The sequence below is a fragment of the Rattus norvegicus genome, chromosome 16 (assembly GCF_036323735.1).
Source record: "Rattus norvegicus strain BN/NHsdMcwi chromosome 16, GRCr8, whole genome shotgun sequence".
Classification (NCBI taxonomy): domain Eukaryota; kingdom Metazoa; phylum Chordata; class Mammalia; order Rodentia; family Muridae; genus Rattus; species Rattus norvegicus.
The window spans coordinates 2,168,805-2,184,181 of NC_086034.1; the positions used below are offsets into that span (position 1 = coordinate 2,168,805).

The 15,377-nt window shown below is 45.0% G+C and overlaps 1 protein-coding gene across 2 annotated transcripts in view; it reads right to left on the minus strand.

Annotated features, from left to right (window-relative positions):
- Window positions 1-4,653, minus strand: part of Appl1 (adaptor protein, phosphotyrosine interacting with PH domain and leucine zipper 1) — a 48,224-nt gene extending 43,571 nt beyond the window's left edge. The window contains exon 1 of one of the 2 annotated variants that reach the window (XM_039095136.2): window positions 4,472-4,653. In XM_039095136.2, the coding sequence (XP_038951064.1) occupies window positions 4,472-4,525 (54 nt within the window). In that variant the 5' untranslated portion in view covers window positions 4,526-4,653. The remainder of the gene's footprint in view (window positions 1-4,471) is intronic. The other variant, NM_001399084.1, reaches the window with a different exon arrangement.
- Between the last annotated feature and the right edge of the window lie 10,724 nt (window positions 4,654-15,377).

Consider the following 15,377-nt stretch of genomic DNA (forward strand, 5'->3'; position numbering starts at 1 on the left):
AGCCAGATGTAACAAACTCTTCTTAGCTCTCCTGTTCTATTCCCTGTCTAGGTGTGGTGGTGCATGCTGCTAATCCCAGCACGCACGAGACATCTAGAGGCAGGTGGACTTCTGGGTTCGAAGCCAGTCTAGTCTACAAAGCAAGTTCCAGGACAGCCAAGGATAAAGAGAACCCCGCCTCAAAAAAAACATCAGTAATAATAATATTTAATTAAATATTAATAAGATTGACTGATAATTAATTAACAAGATTCACTATGATGCCTATTTTCAAGACAACACAAACAAGGCACATCCTAGTAGAAGCTTACATTTTTTTTCTCCTTCAGATCTTTTGCCAGGACTGGTGTGTTTGGGGTATATCACTTTAAATACCCTTAAGTTAGAGTAGTTAGATTTGGACTGTGCAACCTTTACTGTGGAAAAAAAACCTTAAAAGCGAGAGCCAGATATGGGGGGGCTCTAGCTGAGACTCCTAGCAGCTGGGGATATGGAGACTACAGGTAGGTGGGACTTGCAGTAGAGGAAGGGGACACCAACCCACCCACAAAACCTCTGACCCAAAATACACAAAAAGATGTTCAGGATAAAGATGGAGCAGAGATGAGGGAATGGCCGGCCGGCCACTGACTGCCTAACTTGAGGCCCGTCCCTTGAGGGTGAGACAACCCCTGACACTATTAATGACACACTGCTATGTTTGCAGACAGGAGCTTAGCATGGCTGTTTCTTGACCAAACACTTCGTGGAGCTCAGGGAATCTTGTGGAGGAGTGAGGGATCGGATTGAGGGAGTCAGTGAAGTCAAAGACTCCGCAAGAAGATCGACAGAGTCAACCAACCTGGGCCCATTTGGGGGCTCACAGAGAATGAACCACCAACCAAAGAGCATTCCGGGACTGGACCTAGGTCCCCTACATTTGTAGCAGATGTGCAGCTTGGCCTTCACGTGGGACCCCTAGCAACTGAAACCAGGCTGTCTCTGACTCTGTTGCCTGCCTTTGGAGCACCTTCCCCAGCTGGACTGCTTTGTCAGGCCTCAGAGAGAGATGATGTGCTTAGTCCTGCTGGGACTTGATGTGCCAGGGCAGGTTGGTACCCATGGGGCACCTCCCCTCTCTGGTAATTGGGAGGAGGGAGTATTGGTTTGTGAGGGAGACTCTGGAAGGAGAACGAAGGGGACCTGCAATCAGGATGCAAAGTGAATAAATGAATGAATGAATGAACAACGAAAGGACCAGAGAGCCAGGCAGTGGTGGTCCACACCTTTAATCCCAGCATTGGAGGTAGAGAGATCTCCAAGTTCTAGACCACCCTCATCTACAAAGAGTTCCAGGACAGCCAGGGATACACAGAGAAACCCTGTCCCCAACAAACAAACAAGCAAGCCATCAATATAGCTGAATTCAAGCCCCAACAATAAAATACAAATCTTAAAAAGGTAAGTATAATTCAGGATTTTCCAAGTCTTATACAAGCTCTAACTTTTTTACTCACCAAGTTAACAGGCCACTTTGTTGGGACTGGAAGAGCTACAGCACTAGCAATCCTGTCTACTTAACTACTAGACCAGGGTTCTACCACTGACTTACATCCTCAGTCCAGTGGCTCCCCTTTGATTAGGATTGAAAGATCTAATTTTTTTTTTTAAAGTACATTAGGAGCTTGAGAGTTTTCATATTCTTGGTTATTCTGGTTGGATTATTTTCTTGATAAACTGAAACAAGAATATACATTCAAAGCATTAATTGTAGCCCTATTTGTTGGAAAAACTCCCCAAGTCCAACACTGGGAGCTGGAGATGCTGGAGTTGGGAACAGTTGCAACTACTCTGGCAGCTGAGGCAGGCAGATTTCTCAAGCTATCCTGAGCAACACAAGATTTTCCTCTCAAAACAAAGATCTTTTTTAAAGACGTGAAAGTAAAAGGACTAGCTGGGAGAGGAAGGGGGAACAAGGAAGGGAGGCAAATATAATAAATATGAAAATGTCATAATGACTCATTATTAATATGTGCTAATAAAAACATTTTTAAAAGATAAGTCTGTTAACTCACGTAAGGAAATATACAGTCTAGGAATTTTAACTTAAGAACACTATGAAGACATTTAAGCTATAAAGCACCCATGTAAAAAGCTGGTTACAGTAGCAGGTACATGTAATCCCAATGCCAGGAAGGCAAACAGATCCTTGGGGCTTATTGCCCAACCAGCCTAGCCAACACGATCCCATGAGAGACCCAGGTCTCAAAGGGAGATACTATCTCAAAAAAAAAAAAAAAAAAAAAAAAAAAAAACAAGCTAGGCTGAGGCTGAGGAGGAACTACACTTGAGGTCATCCGCTAGCCTCTACACGTGTGCATATGCAAGAGTACTTGCACACACATAAACACATACTAATAGGGCTGGGCAGATGGCTCAGTAGATTAAGGGTTTTGCAAGCTTGAAGACCAGAGTCCTGATTCCCTAGAACCCTTGTAAAAACTAGGCAGGTATGGAGATCACATGTACTCTCAGTACTTCTAAGACAAAGACAGGATACCTGGGGCCAGTTGACTAGACTAGCTGAATTTGCAAACCCTCAGGGTTCTGAGGAAGACAGTGTGTCGGTAAATAATCAGAAACCAATCAAGGAAGCTACACCAATTTTGGGTCTCCATGCACATAAGCACATATACACAGAGATGCAAATACACACATACATGTGTAACACACATATACACAAAAATTAAGTAAATAAAAGCAAAATTGAGGATTTATCTTAGTAGTACAGCATTTGCCTAGCAAGTGCAAGGTCCTGGATCCAGTCTCCAGTATCAAACAAACCACTGTTTAAATTAAAAAACAGGGGCTGGGGTGATAAATCAGTGGTTAAAATATTGACTGTTCTTCTAGAGAACCAGGCTCAATTTTCAGCACTGATGGCTCACAACCATCAGTAACTCCAGTAAAAAGGGATTCAACGCCCTCTTCTGATCTCTGTTAAACACATGCAAATAGAACACCTACAAACCTAAAAACAAATTTTAAATTAAAAGACAACAATTACAACTGAAAGTAATTATGGCTCAAGCTTGCAGTAAGTACTCAGGGAGACAGAGGCAGGGAGAAGCTCATGTTTGAGGCTAGTCTGAGCTACACAGAATGAAGACTGATTCAAGCTGTAAACTACTTACACTGAAAATTCAGGGCTGTCTCTACATCAAAAGTCATAGATAGGGCACTGTGTAACCCATTCTCTTTATAGTCTTTATTGAGCTATAAAAAGTCAGCTGGGAAAAATTAGTTCAGACAGCGTACTGAGTCTTAATTCTTAAAAAGGAAAACGATAAAATTCTGACCAATACAACCACAAAATTGCAGCAGATCATCTGAAATAAATATATCTTAAGACTTTACACTGAGAAAATCACTAAGCACAATTTAAACTACGAGATAACCCAAAACGTGGCTTCTCTTTTTCACAGTCTGATAAGAATCCCTTCAAGCAACTGGCCTATAAAGATAGCCTTCAGAGAAAAGAATAAATCAATTCTACAATCTGAGCGCAATTTCAACTTGGAAATCAAAAGTGGCACAAAATCCACGGCAAAAGTGCCATCCAGGAAAACAAACGCTAGCCCTTTTCTTTTCCTTTTTCTTTTTGGTTGGAGGGGCGCATATTAAACTACAAATGCATATGAAGTATGTATTTCTCAGCAAGTAATATTTTAAAAAATCTACCAGCAACATTGTTTTATATCTCTCGCTATATATAAAGGTTGGCATAAGGATGAAGTTTACACAAGTTAGAGGCCCCAACACCCTTTAAAACACAATTGATCTCATTCAGTACAGAAAAAGAAATACAAATTGTCTTCAGCCAGAGCAAGCACACCAGCATCATCTCTAACACACAAAAACGGGGCTTTCATTTTGACGAATTTATTCGGGCCAAATCTGCTACCCAAAGCCTCAGCCTCCTCGAAGCAGCGTAGGCGCCTTCCGTCACCCGCGGTGCACAGCTCAAGTGACAGTCACCAGCCTGAGACTCGGGCACCGATACAAGACGGGAAGCAAGGAGCGCACTCCTGCGTCCACCCGGCGTTGCACACTCCTGCTCGCAGCCCCTTCCTAAGAAAACTAGCCACTGCGGTCCCCCGAATGCCGGGCCTCCTTTGAAAACGCCACGACCAGGACTTATCTCACATCCTATCATCGCGATAAAAACAGCACCTCCCGTGAAATGCAGAGGAGACTCGGCGCGGACTCAAGCGCCAGGCCCCACCAGAGACAGCGGCGGCCGCCGGGTCTCCGCCCCGCCCGTGGCCCAGCCGCGCGAGCACGCGCGGGCCTCTAGCCCGACCCGGGAATGTAGGGCGCGGCCCCGGCAGACAGCGACCCAGAACGGCGGCGTCCACCTGGGCCGCGGGCACCTGAGGCTCCAAGCCCGCGCTAGGCCGCGCGCTGTCCTCAGCCGCCGCCCGCGCCTCACCTGCGGACTGTCCTCCAGGGTCTCTTCAATGGGCAGCTTGTCGATCCCCGGCATCGTGGCGAAGGCTGGGCGGCGGCAGGACACTCGGCAGCCGCCCACAGCTCCGCGCACGGCCCCGCCTGTAGCAGCTGACCCGGTCCGCCCTCTCGCAGGCGCCGCCGCCCCAGCCCCGAGCTCAGCGGCCGCCGCGCGGGAAATCCCGCCCCCCTATGCCCAGCAGCCCCGCCTCCAGCGCACCATTGGATCGCTGCGACGCCGGTCACTGCTACGGGGCTGGCCGGGAATTCCTCCCCGACCGCGGGCTCTCCACTGACCAGTGGTCGCGCGGACCGTGCTGTGTGCGAGCGTCTACCTCCATCGTCGGGCGCGCGTATTTGAGCACGTAGTCTGAATCACGCCGGCGCACCGCTAACCTGAGCCTGGACTGACTACGGCTCGAGGGGACCTGCACCGTATTTCATCAGCAGCCATAGAAAAACCCCAACGCCTGGCGCCATAACCTTCCCAAACCTGCTCGAAGTTTTCAGTCTTAACTCCTGTCAAGTGGTGCTTACATACAAATCTGTGAAATCAGCAATTGTGTCATTAACAGGCTTTACCTTAATTTGTAGTAGTAGTAAACCGTTTTGTTTTTTTTTCCTGGACACCCGGCTATCAGCATCAGTTTAAAACCCTTGATTTTGTTGACAGTTCATTAGTTCTTACCTGGCCTTGAAGTTTGACAGTGCTGAAAATACGATCACCCTATTTCTTGTAGATCACAAAGGAAAACTTTTTTCTAAATGAAAATTTAAAAGATACAGTTACTGGAGGACTTACCTCCATTGTTAAACGCTTCTCTCACAAACCGACTGGCATTTCTGTTTCACCAAAAAGTTATGGAAGAGACTCAAATAGCTTCTATGGTTTCCTTGACTGTAGAGTGAAATTCACACACAGTTGGAGATTTGGCCTGTTTTGTTTTGTTGTGTTTTATGGATTCAGCCTTGATGGACCCTTTTCTCCTGCTTCACACTTTTTTTTTTTTTATTTTTCTGTAGTGTTTATCGATACACAGGGGGAAAATGACAAAAATCACTAACATTCCCCCCTCCAAAAAAAATCTCCCCATTAATTCACCAGTCCGTTCCACTATCATTCAAAAAGTATGATATGCTGAGAGAGGGGTATTAGCCTCCTGGCTCTCCAGCTGCTCTGAACCAAATCCAGACCCTGGAGCAAATCCAAATATGGTAATAAAGATGAGGCTGCATGTTTGAGATTAAAGTTACCCGATTTTCCCCCATGATCTCTTGAAAGATTAAAAACTATGTTTCAGGAGTGTTATGATAGACTTCAATTATATAGTTCCACAGAACTATCTTCAGTGATATGATCCTTTTATGAGAACTTGCCCCTTAAATTCTCTATCAAACAGGCACCCTCCTGAAGAGATCCTTAGTTTTGAGGAAAGATAGTTTAGAGCCAATTCTTCCATTGTATGGGTATTTTATTCTTGATATTTCTTTCTTACTTAGCTACCATGAGCACAATGCACCTGGCTGTAAAGAGACAAAACTTTCAAGTAAGGTGTGTTGACACATGTCCATGTTCCCAGTATTCTCTGCATTCAGGAGACAGAGAGTCAAGGATCCTTGCAAGGTGAAAGCCTGGTCTAGAAGACCAGCCAGGACTACACAGTGAGACCTGGACTACATCGAGACCCCATGCCAGAGAAAGATGAAAGGGGTTGGGGATGGGGGGAAAAGAGAAAGAAAGCTTTCAAGATGCGTGACCTTCTTGACTAACCTGTGATTTGTAAACGGAAAGAAAAAGGAGCACGAAGATAACGGATAATAATTAGGAATGATAATTATCAAAGAACAAGAAACACACTGGTGGTGGTATAATGAGGAGGTCAAACCAAAAGGGAGGAGGAGGAGGAAGAGAGAGAGAGAGAGAGAGAGAGAGAGAGGGAGAGAGAGAGAGAGAGAGAGAGAGAGGAGGGAAGAGAGAGCATCTGAATTATCTGGATGTGATAATATCTAAATAATTTTTTTTGTTGTTAGCCTTTCTGAGCTGTTCTACAGAGTGGTCTCAAGATGCTTTTATCCTAAAAGGGCGAGAAATCCTCACCGAGCCTAGCTGGTTATAAAATTAAAAACAGATTGTTGATGAGTTACATTAGGAAATGTAATTAGAGGTGGCTCAGCAGTTAAAAGCACTGGCTGCTCTTCCAGAGGTCATGAGTTCAATTCCCAGCAACCACATGGTGGCTCACAACCATCTGTAATGGGATCTGATGCCCTCTTCTGGCGCATGCAATTTAAAAAAAAAAAAAAAAAGACATAGTTTAATCAGATTTCAAAATTATAAAACTAGAAAGACTTAAAAGTGCCCATAACTTTAATTCTCTGTATACCTGTTCATCCAAACATATACTTTCACTTATTATTTTAAAACAGCTCTAAGGCTGAAGATTTTGTATTTTCTTTTGATAACCAAAAAGTTAGTTCTTTGTTCAGTTTTGTGGGGGGGGGGGGGAGGAGTTGTTTTATTTTTTAAGAAAGTCTCTCGTAGCCCAGGCTGGCTTTAAACTTGCTAGATAACAAAGGATGAACTTGGACTTCTGATGCCTGGCCTCCATCTTCTGAGTGCTGAGGCAGCAAGATGGCCAGCATGCCTGCTTTCCTGAGGTGCTGGAGATGAAGCTCGGAACTTCATGCATGCTAGGAAACTTGAGGCAGCTGGTAATTTTTATGGAAAGCAAATCGGGATTAAGCAGCACCCATCAAAGAATTCTTAGAGATACTTTACACATGTAATTTATTGAGATGTTTCACACATGCAATTTACAACAAAAAGAAATACAATCCCATTAATAGACTTGTTAATTACTAGTCTTCTGAAGTTGTATTCGGTCTTCTTATAATTAGGTTTTTACATGATAGTCCTGAAAGTGCTGGTCTGCAGTTTATAATAGGGAAGAATTTAACAACTCAAATGGTGCTGGGGCTCTACTTTTAAAAATTAATCCCCCTAGGGACTGAAGAGATGTCTCAGGAGTTAAGATCACAGGCTGCTCTTCCAGAGGACCTGGGTTCAATTCCCAGCACCCACATGGTGGCTCACAACCATCTGTAACTATTTCCAGGGGCTCCAACACCCTCCTTTTGCCTCCATGGACACTGCAAGCATACGATACACAGACATGCATTCAGGCACACACATACACATGAAATAATAAACTAAAAAACAATTATTTAAACCAGGTGTGTAGTCCACACTTAGGAAGCAGAGGAGGGTAGGTATCTGTGAGTTCAAGGACAGTCTGGTCTACAAAGCAAGTTCCAGAACAGCCAAGGCTATTACACAGAGAAATGCTGTCTCGAAAAAAAAAACAAATAAGGGGCTGGGGATTTAGCTCAGTGGTAGAGCGCTTACCTAGGAAGCGCAAGGCCCTGGGTTCAGTCCCCAGCTCCGAAAAAAAAGAACCAAAAAAAAAAAAAAAAGAAAAAAACAAATAACAACAACAAAATATATCCCTCTAGGTCAGTGGTTTCCAAATGTAAGCACAGCACATATAAAAACCATCTGAAAGGTTGTTAGCAGACAAATTCCTAACCCTGACAGAAACTGCTGCTATGGGTACAGAGCAAACCTGAGAACCTATATGGGAAAACCTCTGTCAAAGACGAGACAGAGCATGAGCTCTTCTTCCCCAAATAACTTTGTGGTTTAGAAATTATTCAGCCAGTACCAGGGTTATAACTCCATGACAGAGTGTGTCTCTAGCATATGCAAAGCCTTGGTTTCAGTCACCAGCCCAACATTTAAAAAACACGAATACAGACAGAAGAGTAATTCCCAATGGCCAGAATGGTGAAAGGAGCCTCAATTCTGGGATCATCTTGAAAACCAGGAAACTGTCTATGCACAGATAGCCTCTCAAAGACTCCTCCATCTGAACTTTGAAGGGATTAATGAGCCTTTTAGAAGTATAATGTGGGGCTGGAGAGATGGCTCAGCGGTTAAGAGCACCAACTGCTCTTCCAGAGGTCCTGAGTTCAATCCCCAGCAACCACATGGTGGCTCACAACCATCTGTAATGGGATCTGATGCCTTCCTCTGGTGTGTCTGAATTTACAGTGTACTCATATACATAAAACAAATAAATATGTCTTTAAAAAAGGAAGTATAATGTATAAGCTGTGGTGCACACCTGTAATTCCAGTGCTACACACACATGCTCACAAAATCCTTTTTGAGTGTCATAGTAGTGGGACTTACAGATTGTTCCTTAGCTGCAGAAAAGGCTGAAGATGTAGCTTAGTGAGTATGTGCTTGCCTAGCATGCATGAAGTCCTGAGCTTCATCTCTGGTACCACAGAAAATAAGACATTGTGCTCCTCCACCCGCCCACTCCTTTCTCTCTGGAGGCTGTTGGTCAACCTGAAGGGAGAAAGGAGGCAGAGTCAGAGACCAGGGTTCAGATGACCATGAATTCCTGCAGAATGACCTCCAGAAACCACTGCAGCAAGATGAGTCTACATTACTGTTTCGGGGGATGAGGTATGTAAGGGCTTTTTCAGGAGTATAGGCGGACAGAACTAATCATGTCATGTCATGTCATGCCATGTCATGGAGCAAGCAGGAAGGCCTAATTAGATATACTACAGCACCTAATAACAATGCGGGCCAGAAGCCAGAGAGGGACGTGTGTGGTAAGTTATGTCACCTTGAAGAGACCTCTGTACAAGGTCACTTTTCAGACAAGGCCAAACAAGGCCAGCCACCTGTATTCCGAGACACTCTCCAGACAAAGACAGGCAGAGACAGGGAAGCTCATTTTGTGACAAGCTCAGAAAGCCATCCGGGCCTGGGGGACTGCTACCTTAATAGCAAGGTTCCCCAACAAGGCACGGTGGCAGATCCTTAACACACAGCTGAGCTGAACACGCCAAGTTCAAGAACTGGATATATGAATTGGAAACTCGGAAGCTCAAATCATGCCACCTGGTTTAAAAAAACACAACTGCCTTTCAAGAAAAAGAGTATGAATTCATTTCTTTGTTCAGACCAGGAATTTTGCCTTGCATTTCTCATAGGGAGGGCAGGAGAGAGCCTGGATTATGAGCTTTTGGTTAGGTGTGATGGAGCCCACCTACCTATTTTGAAATCCTGTCTCCAGCACTTAGTAGTTCTGTGACTTGAGCTGAGTAACTTCCCTGTGTCTTTGCTCTGCTGTCTGAGAAATGAGGCTTTATAAAGAGAGCTACACTGTAGAATTGCTAAAAGAACCAATGAGCTTCAAGTAGTACCTAGCATAATAAACAATCAGTAAAAAGAAAGATACCTGTCCTCTTCAATATCTACTGCTCAGTATTAAGATGCTTTGTTTACACTGAAGCTTGAATTTTCTACACTTTTCCTTTATCCTATCTAAAGAAACCATGTGTTCTGAATCAGATGACTGTGCTCATTATCTTAGGGACTTCCAATACCATTTTAAACAAAACAACTATTGCATTTCTTCTAGGCTCCGCCCCCACAGTTACCTGGCAACAGCCAGGTGTGCCTGACTCAGAATAAAAGGGGCGGGGCTGGGGATTTAGCTCAGTGGTAGAGCGCTTACCTAGGAAGCGCAAGGCCCTGGGTTCGGTCCCCAGCTCCGAAAAAAAGAACCAAAAAAAAAAAAAAAAAAAAAAAAAAAAGGGGCTGCACGTCCTCTCCTCTCTCTCTTGCTCCTTTGCTCTCTTACCTCTTCCCCCTCTGTCCCTTCTCTCCTCATCCTCCCCAACACCCCCCATCTATCCATGTGCTCATATCCAGCCTCTCCCTCTCTCTCTCTCTCTCTCTCTCTCTCTCTCTCTCTCTCTCTCTCTCTCTCTCTCTCTCTCTCTCTGCCTTTCTCTAACTCTACTCCCTCAATTCCCCTCCCCATGCCCTAAATAAACTCTGTTCTATACTATACCTCATGTGGCTGGTACCTGGGGGGGGTGGGGCGGGAGGGGATGCCTCGACATGGGCCCACAGAGACACCCTCTCCCCCCAATACCGCACCTCTACCAAACACATATCCCTGGCTTCTTTTTCTTTTTATAAAACACAGCAATCATTAATGCTTTATTGCTGTAACTTAGAAGCTTCTGTGGCCAAAACTAAGATTTGAAAATAAATAAGGTATTTAGCCTGTTTTCCTTCCTTTGGTTGTTTTTTTGGGTCTTTCTTTTTTTTTTTTTTCTTTCTCCTCCCACCCCCACCCCACCCCCTGCCCAGGGGCTCACACAGCCCAGGTTGACCTCAAGTTCCCTTTGTAGCCCAGGTTAACCTTGACTTCTAATCCTTTTACCTCTACGTGGAGAAAGCTGAGATTACAGAAGTACACCACCCCCACCCTTGGTTTTCTTAGTCTGCCTTAGTCTGTTTTCTCCTGGTACAACTCAGTGCCTTGGATTAATCTGTAAAGAAGGAAGACTTATTTGGTTCGTGGAAGACTAAGATGTTCAACACTGCCCAGCCATGTCCGAGAGGTCCTCCTTGCCTGCCACTTGAGGTTCCCACGGCAGCCGAGGATTCATGGTGAGGCAGAACATCCTAGCTCATGTCTCTAGTCCCCATTTTATAAAGCCAGAGTCCGTTAGATTTGTGTCTTACCTTTAGGGTCTCATTGAATCTATCAGAATCACATCATCAAATACCATAGTTAGGTAATTTTTTTTTCTCTCCTCGCCTTTCCCTTGTCATCCTCCTCCTCTCCCTCCTCCTCCCCCTCCTCCCCTTCCTTCTCCTCCTCTTCTTTCCCACTTCCAAGTCTATGTGTGTTTTTTATGTGTATTCATGGGATGGGATGTCTGCCCTTGCTTATAAAAGCCCATATGGAGGCCAAAGGTCCAATCAGTATGTGTCTCTTGGTCTCCACCATACTTTTGAGATGACGTCTCTCACTTGCTATTTTGGCTTGTCTAGCTGGCAAGCAAATCTAGAATCTGGTTTTCCCCCACCCCACCGACATGGTTACAAACGTAAAGTACCAAGTCCATCTTTTGTGTGTGTGCCAGCTATCCAAAGTCAGGTCCTCTCGCTTGCAGAGCAGGTACTTTACCTGCTCAGCTGACACCAGCCCTTCCCCTTCCTTAATACCTCACAACGAGGATTAAATTGCAACAGGAGTTTTGGTGAGAATGTTCAAACTACAGCATTTGTATTTCGATATTCTAGAGAAAGGCTGTACCACAAGCAAAGCTGCAATGACTATCTGATGTTTTTCTTTGTTTGTTTTTAGGAGAGGTTTTGGAATTACCTCAAAGTTAAAAAAAAAAGATGCATGGCCCAGAGTGGGAGAATTCACCAGCTGCAACACTCAGGAGATCAGACCCTGCACCTCGCCCTGGCAATGCTGGCCTGGTTGCCCAAGTTTCAGGTAATCCAGTCCCGAAAACATGAGAGCAGACCTGGCATTGGATGGGCCAGCCACAGCAGGGCAGGAGAGCTCCTCTAGGTGGTGTGGGTGCAAGAGAGCTGGCAGGCTGACCAGCTCAGATACCTCTCAGGCCCAGATCTAGAGCTTTGAATTGACCAACACCAGCATCTACCTCATTGATAAACTGCTGGAGTACCTGAAGGGGCCTACAGATTCAAAATGACAGGATCTCCAGGACACAGGGTAACAACAGAATATCCGAGAAGAGTCCCAGTGAGGTTCCAGTATTGATAGTGTAACAGAAGTCAGAGAGTCCTGAAAACAGACCAATGACTCACTGCAATGAACATTTACAAGCAAAGAAATCTGTACAAAAGGTTATGCTGTGGAACACACTGTGACACACTACAGCTCCCACAATGGGATTTTCCCCCTCTACTGGGGAGGGGAGGTTGCAAGAGAGGAGGGCTGGTACCAGGGCAGGAGGAGATGAGTGGGATTTGGGGGCATAATGTAAAATTCACAAAGAACGGATACAAAGTTTAGAAAAAGAGTCCTGACCTTTATGATGCTTTTTACAGCATTTTTTATGATACTTTTTCCAGCATCAGAGCTCTGGAAGACTGGGTGAAAGGGGAAGAAGTTACTATTAGAAAAGTCAATGTATCCTGTGAGTGTTTCACAGCCGTGAATGTCTTAATTCACAAAACACTAAGCGAGGCTTAAAAACAAAACAGGGTAACTGAGAATTGACTAAAGTACAACTTTCATCACGCAGTTAGTGCAAGTCGGTCTCAGAGTTAATGAACACACCCTTGCCTAAGCACTAGGTGGTGGTGTTTAGTTTGGGAATTCAAACTACCTTAGGGAATGGCTGTCTGCATTCAACAAATATTTGTTCCATAATTAACAATCTCTGCCCTGGTGGAACTATTTAGAAGGTTATAAGGTGTGATGACAAGAAAGACTGTTTTTTAAAAAAAAAAAAGATACTTAGTATCTATTATGTTAGAAACTGCAGTGAGAACGGAGCAGGAGAGTGGAATGGGAGGCACTCTCAATGTTAAATAGGATTGTTAAAGTACCCTTCATTGAGAAGTTGACATCAGACCAGAAACATGAAATCACAAGAGTGAGCCATGGGGACACCTGAGAAAAGAACATCCCAACGGGAGACCGTGAGCACCGAAGCCAAAGCTCTGAGGAGGGAGTGGCTTGGCCTGACTCGGGAATAGCGCACAGGTCAAGGAAACTGGAGAACATCAAGGCGGGCAGGCTGAGAGACAGGTAGGAAGAGGAAGGAGTCTCGATCATGTAAAATCCTGGGACAGTGTGATGACTTCAGCAGCATATACCTTGATTTCAAAACAAACCCACTTCAGTAGAAGTTGTAACCTGAAAGAAATGAGTGAAACAAGAAATCAAATTGGAGAAATCGATATTGTTTTAAATAAACTTAATAGTTTATGGGCTATACTTATCTAAAGGAAAATTTTATTTTAGTGGCTTAGCCAAAAACAGACAAAGTGGGTGACTTAAAAATGGAGGACACTGGTTTGATCTGAGGATGGGCCCATAATACTTCTTCCCTTCCTGCATAATTCAGTCCAAAGCCAATACATGGGGCCCAGATAAAGTAGGAATCTGTGTAGAATTTTTTAATTAATTTATTTATTTTATATATGTGAGTACACTAGCTGTCTTCAGACACACCAGAAGAGGGCATCGGATCCCATGACAGATGGTTGTGAGCCACCATGTGGTTGCTGGGATTTGAACTCAGGACCTCGGGAAGAGCAGTCGGTGCTCTTAACCGCTGAGCCATCTCTCCAGCCCAAATCCGTGTAGAATTAAGCAGGATGTTTGAGTCCAATTATGACAAGGAGGGTATTCCCACATACCCCTTTTCAGAACAGAGATGGCCTGGGCAGGATATGAGTGCCGAAGTGGGACGAGAGAGGAATGTACATGAGAAAGCAATTTTCCAGTCCGTACACTGAAAAAAAAAGAGAAGGGCTTTTTGTGGGAGCAGGCGCCTGACACAGAATGTCAAAACCCAAGATGGAATGAGAATATCCACAGAAGAAAGTAGCCCGGCACGGGATATCGGAGCCCTAAGCCTCAACAGGAGCTAAGAGAGCTCCCACAGAGAGAGTGGCGGCAGGTCCACACGGAGAAGGGCTTGTACCTGCCCGAGCACCTTGTGCTAGCCCAGGCTATTGGTATTCACGTGAGTTAAGGAAAGTGTCCATTCAGCGAGGCTACCCAGGACATCGGATCCTAACTCAAGTGAGGGAGGAAGGCATCTCACACCAGCGGGGGTAGGGTGGGAGGTGGGACGGGGGTGGGGTGCTGCGGGGCGCGGGAGGGGTGGGGGACAGGGGGCTATATGCATAGAAAAAATGAATAAATACAAATACACCGGACGTCAGGATTTTCACAGTCAGAGAAGATGATGGTGACGGTGAGAAGGAGAGAAGTTGGAACAAACTCTGTAGGGCTGGATTTAAAACAGAGTTTCCATGTAAACATAGAGGTCCCAGTGAGTGTATAGAAATAGATACAGGTATCCCCACATATATATCTTACACATAGTATGGGTCTTGCCTCTACCATAGAATGCTTGGGAACACAATCAATTCACCATACAGATCTTGACTTCCCATTAGTTTGTAATTGATCAATAAAGATGCCAGAGGCCGGGGTTGGGGATTTAGCTCAGTGGTAGAGCGCTTGCCTAGGAAGCGCAAGGCCCTGGGTTCGGTCCCCAGCTCCGAAAAAAAGAACAAAAAAAAAAAAAAAAAAGATGCCAGAGGCCAATGGCTGGGCAAAGGGAGATGGTGTGGGACCATCTTAGATTTATGTGGGCTAGAACATGGGAGGAAGGAGAGAAGAATCTCCAGGTTTCAGGGGGAGACCGATCAGATTGAGCTGCAGAAGGAGAATCATCCGAAATGTAGGTGAGAAGGAATGCGGTCCCCGGAAGGGCTGCCCAGAAGCGTCTTTGGGCAGCAAAGGTGAGGGGGCCGCCCAGAAGGAACATGGCAGCAAAGATTGATCATAGAGTTAGAGGGTGTTAAGTCAGGAGTTCCGGGGGGAAACCTATGATAGTTGGATGGAGGATTTGAACAGCCAGCCTTTGAGCTAGCCAAGGCGTTTCGAAAATTAGCTAATGTGTGTTTGTCTTTCATTCTTGGATCCAAAGAGTGCTTGGGTGGGTGACTGGAGGCGCTCCACCCATCGGGAGCACAAAGCAGTATAGCTAATCTCACCAATACACAGGAGGGTAAGGGCAGCCTGGGCTACATAGTGAGACTGCGTCAGAAAAGCTGAGTGGTGGAGCTCTTGTCTAGTACAGAGCCTGAGGTTCAATCTCTAATACAAACCATAAAGCATCCCCCCTACGAAACACTCTATTGTTTAAAAAGATAATCAGTGACTTTACAGTGAAGACGCCTGGGGGACATCATTTGTTTTCTTTTTTAATTCTTCGAGAACTTAACA